The sequence below is a fragment of the Sceloporus occidentalis genome, unplaced genomic scaffold (assembly GCF_023333645.1).
Source record: "Sceloporus occidentalis isolate IW3139 unplaced genomic scaffold, rSceOcc1.0.p SCAF_377, whole genome shotgun sequence".
NCBI classification, from domain to species: Eukaryota; Metazoa; Chordata; class Lepidosauria; order Squamata; family Phrynosomatidae; genus Sceloporus; species Sceloporus occidentalis.
Genome location: NW_028317357.1, coordinates 156911 through 158480, shown reverse-complemented (window position 1 = coordinate 158480; position 1570 = coordinate 156911). Strand labels below are relative to the sequence as shown.

The 1570-nt window shown below is 44.0% G+C and overlaps 1 protein-coding gene across 1 annotated transcript; it reads right to left on the bottom strand.

Annotated features, from left to right (window-relative positions):
- Positions 1–264: 264 nt before the first annotated feature.
- On the bottom strand, positions 265–1252 carry LOC149273418 (uncharacterized). The gene is made up of 2 exons (XM_089506341.1): positions 736–1252; positions 265–371 (listed from the first exon to the last, which is right to left on the bottom strand). Exons 1-2 carry the CDS (start codon positions 1250–1252, stop codon positions 265–267), a joined length of 624 nt encoding a protein of 207 aa, XP_089362467.1.
- Between the last annotated feature and the right edge of the window lie 318 nt (positions 1253–1570).

Here is a 1570-nt window from a genome sequence, read left to right as displayed (position 1 = left end):
CTCATCAACTCCCACATTCTACAACCAAAACAACCTTAGAAAAGCAACTCTGCGTTTTTTTTCAAAAACAAAAAAATATAAAAAAATACCCTTCCCTGTATCCCACCCCAGAAAAATCAAACTGTCCATGGTTTGGGGACAGCTTGTTTCAGACATGGAAAACATGCTATTTAGATGGTGACAAATTGTTTTGTACATTAAAAAACAATAATTTTTTGGTGTATTTTTCACCCCACTCAAATTGTAATACTCACCAAACAAAATTCATCTGATTTTTTTCCTGGGGGTCTGTTCCAAAGTGCAAAATGGGTGGTTGCCCTTCAGACTGTCAAATCTTTGAACCAATGTTCTTTTTCTTTTTGGGAAATAATCTGCCGAGACATGAAAAGAACAAATTCTGATTAGATTCCAGAAAAAAACAAAAACACAAACATATATATATATTAAAACCCGTCACCAGCTAACCTTGAATTCTCTTACTACGATTTACAAACAAAACACTAAAATATGAGGAGTGCCAAGGCTTCTTCTACAAGGAGGTCAAAGTGGGGAAGAATTTTTGGACAACACTGCAGTTTTTATTTAAATCCCAAATTTTAGGTTAAAGGGGTAGTTGTGTTTGGGGGGGGGCATTATTATCATCAATGCCAGGGGTAAATGAAAGCTTGGCACCCCAATTCCTATGTCTAGAAGGTACCCCATGACCGTTACATGTTCCCCAAGAAGTGATCTTACCGGTTATGGCAGTGTTAATCTCCCGTTTCCTGAGCTGCGTGGATGTTTTGGATGGCACTTTGACTGCTTGGCACCTCCTGCTGCTTTTCTCTGCGTTCTCCTTTGCGAATTTTGTGTTCTCCAGGGTTCCAACAGCCTCCGCCAGGTTCTCCTCCTTGGTCTCTGCTGGCACGGGGATCCTGTTGTCCCACAGAGGCTGTTGGGTTTGCCTGGGCACCTGCGCCGAGCTGGAAGGGTACAACCTGCTCTCCCTGTAGAAATTCGGCATGTCCTTGCTGTCCAGGGGTTCCCAGCAGAAGACGCCCTTCAGCGGGGTACCAGCTTCAAAGTCGAAATTCCAACGTTGACAGTCAGATGCTTGGATCTCCTTTAGCTGCCTCTTAAGCTCAGACTTCAGCTCATCGTGATCTATGGGTCCAAATAAGCTTCTGCATGCTCCCTTCCCACTGCCACCCAAAGACCCCCTGGGCAGGACTGGCATGGTGTCATCCTGTAAGATGATGTTAAAGGTAGCCATCTCCTCCTTGTTTGTGTTATTGTGTATCCAGGCAGTAGTTGTGTCTTGTGGCTGACCGAGTATTCAGTGGATATGTCCAGGCAAGGGCTTTGGGAGTTTATATAGAAAGGGAGTAGGGCTGAGGAGGGGAGGGGGGATTAGAGGCAGTGAGGAGGAGACAGTAGGAATAGGGAGGAGGGAGGATTCATTTCAACTGGAGAGAGGAAAAAAAAAAAAAATATACAGAGTGACTTGCCAGGTTACAAAACTGGAGAGGGGGCAGAGGTGGAGGCAAACCTTCTTTCTTATACCTTTTTTTTTTTTTTACAATTTCCTTGG

Coding starts and splice junctions, on each gene's coding strand:
- LOC149273418 (XM_089506341.1), bottom strand. CDS start 1,252: ATGGCTACCTTTAACATCATCTTACAGGATGACACCATGCCAGTCCTG. Junction 372..735: donor GATTAACACTGCCATAACCG/GTAAGATCACTT, acceptor ATGTCTCGGCAG/ATTATTTCCCAAAAAGAAAA.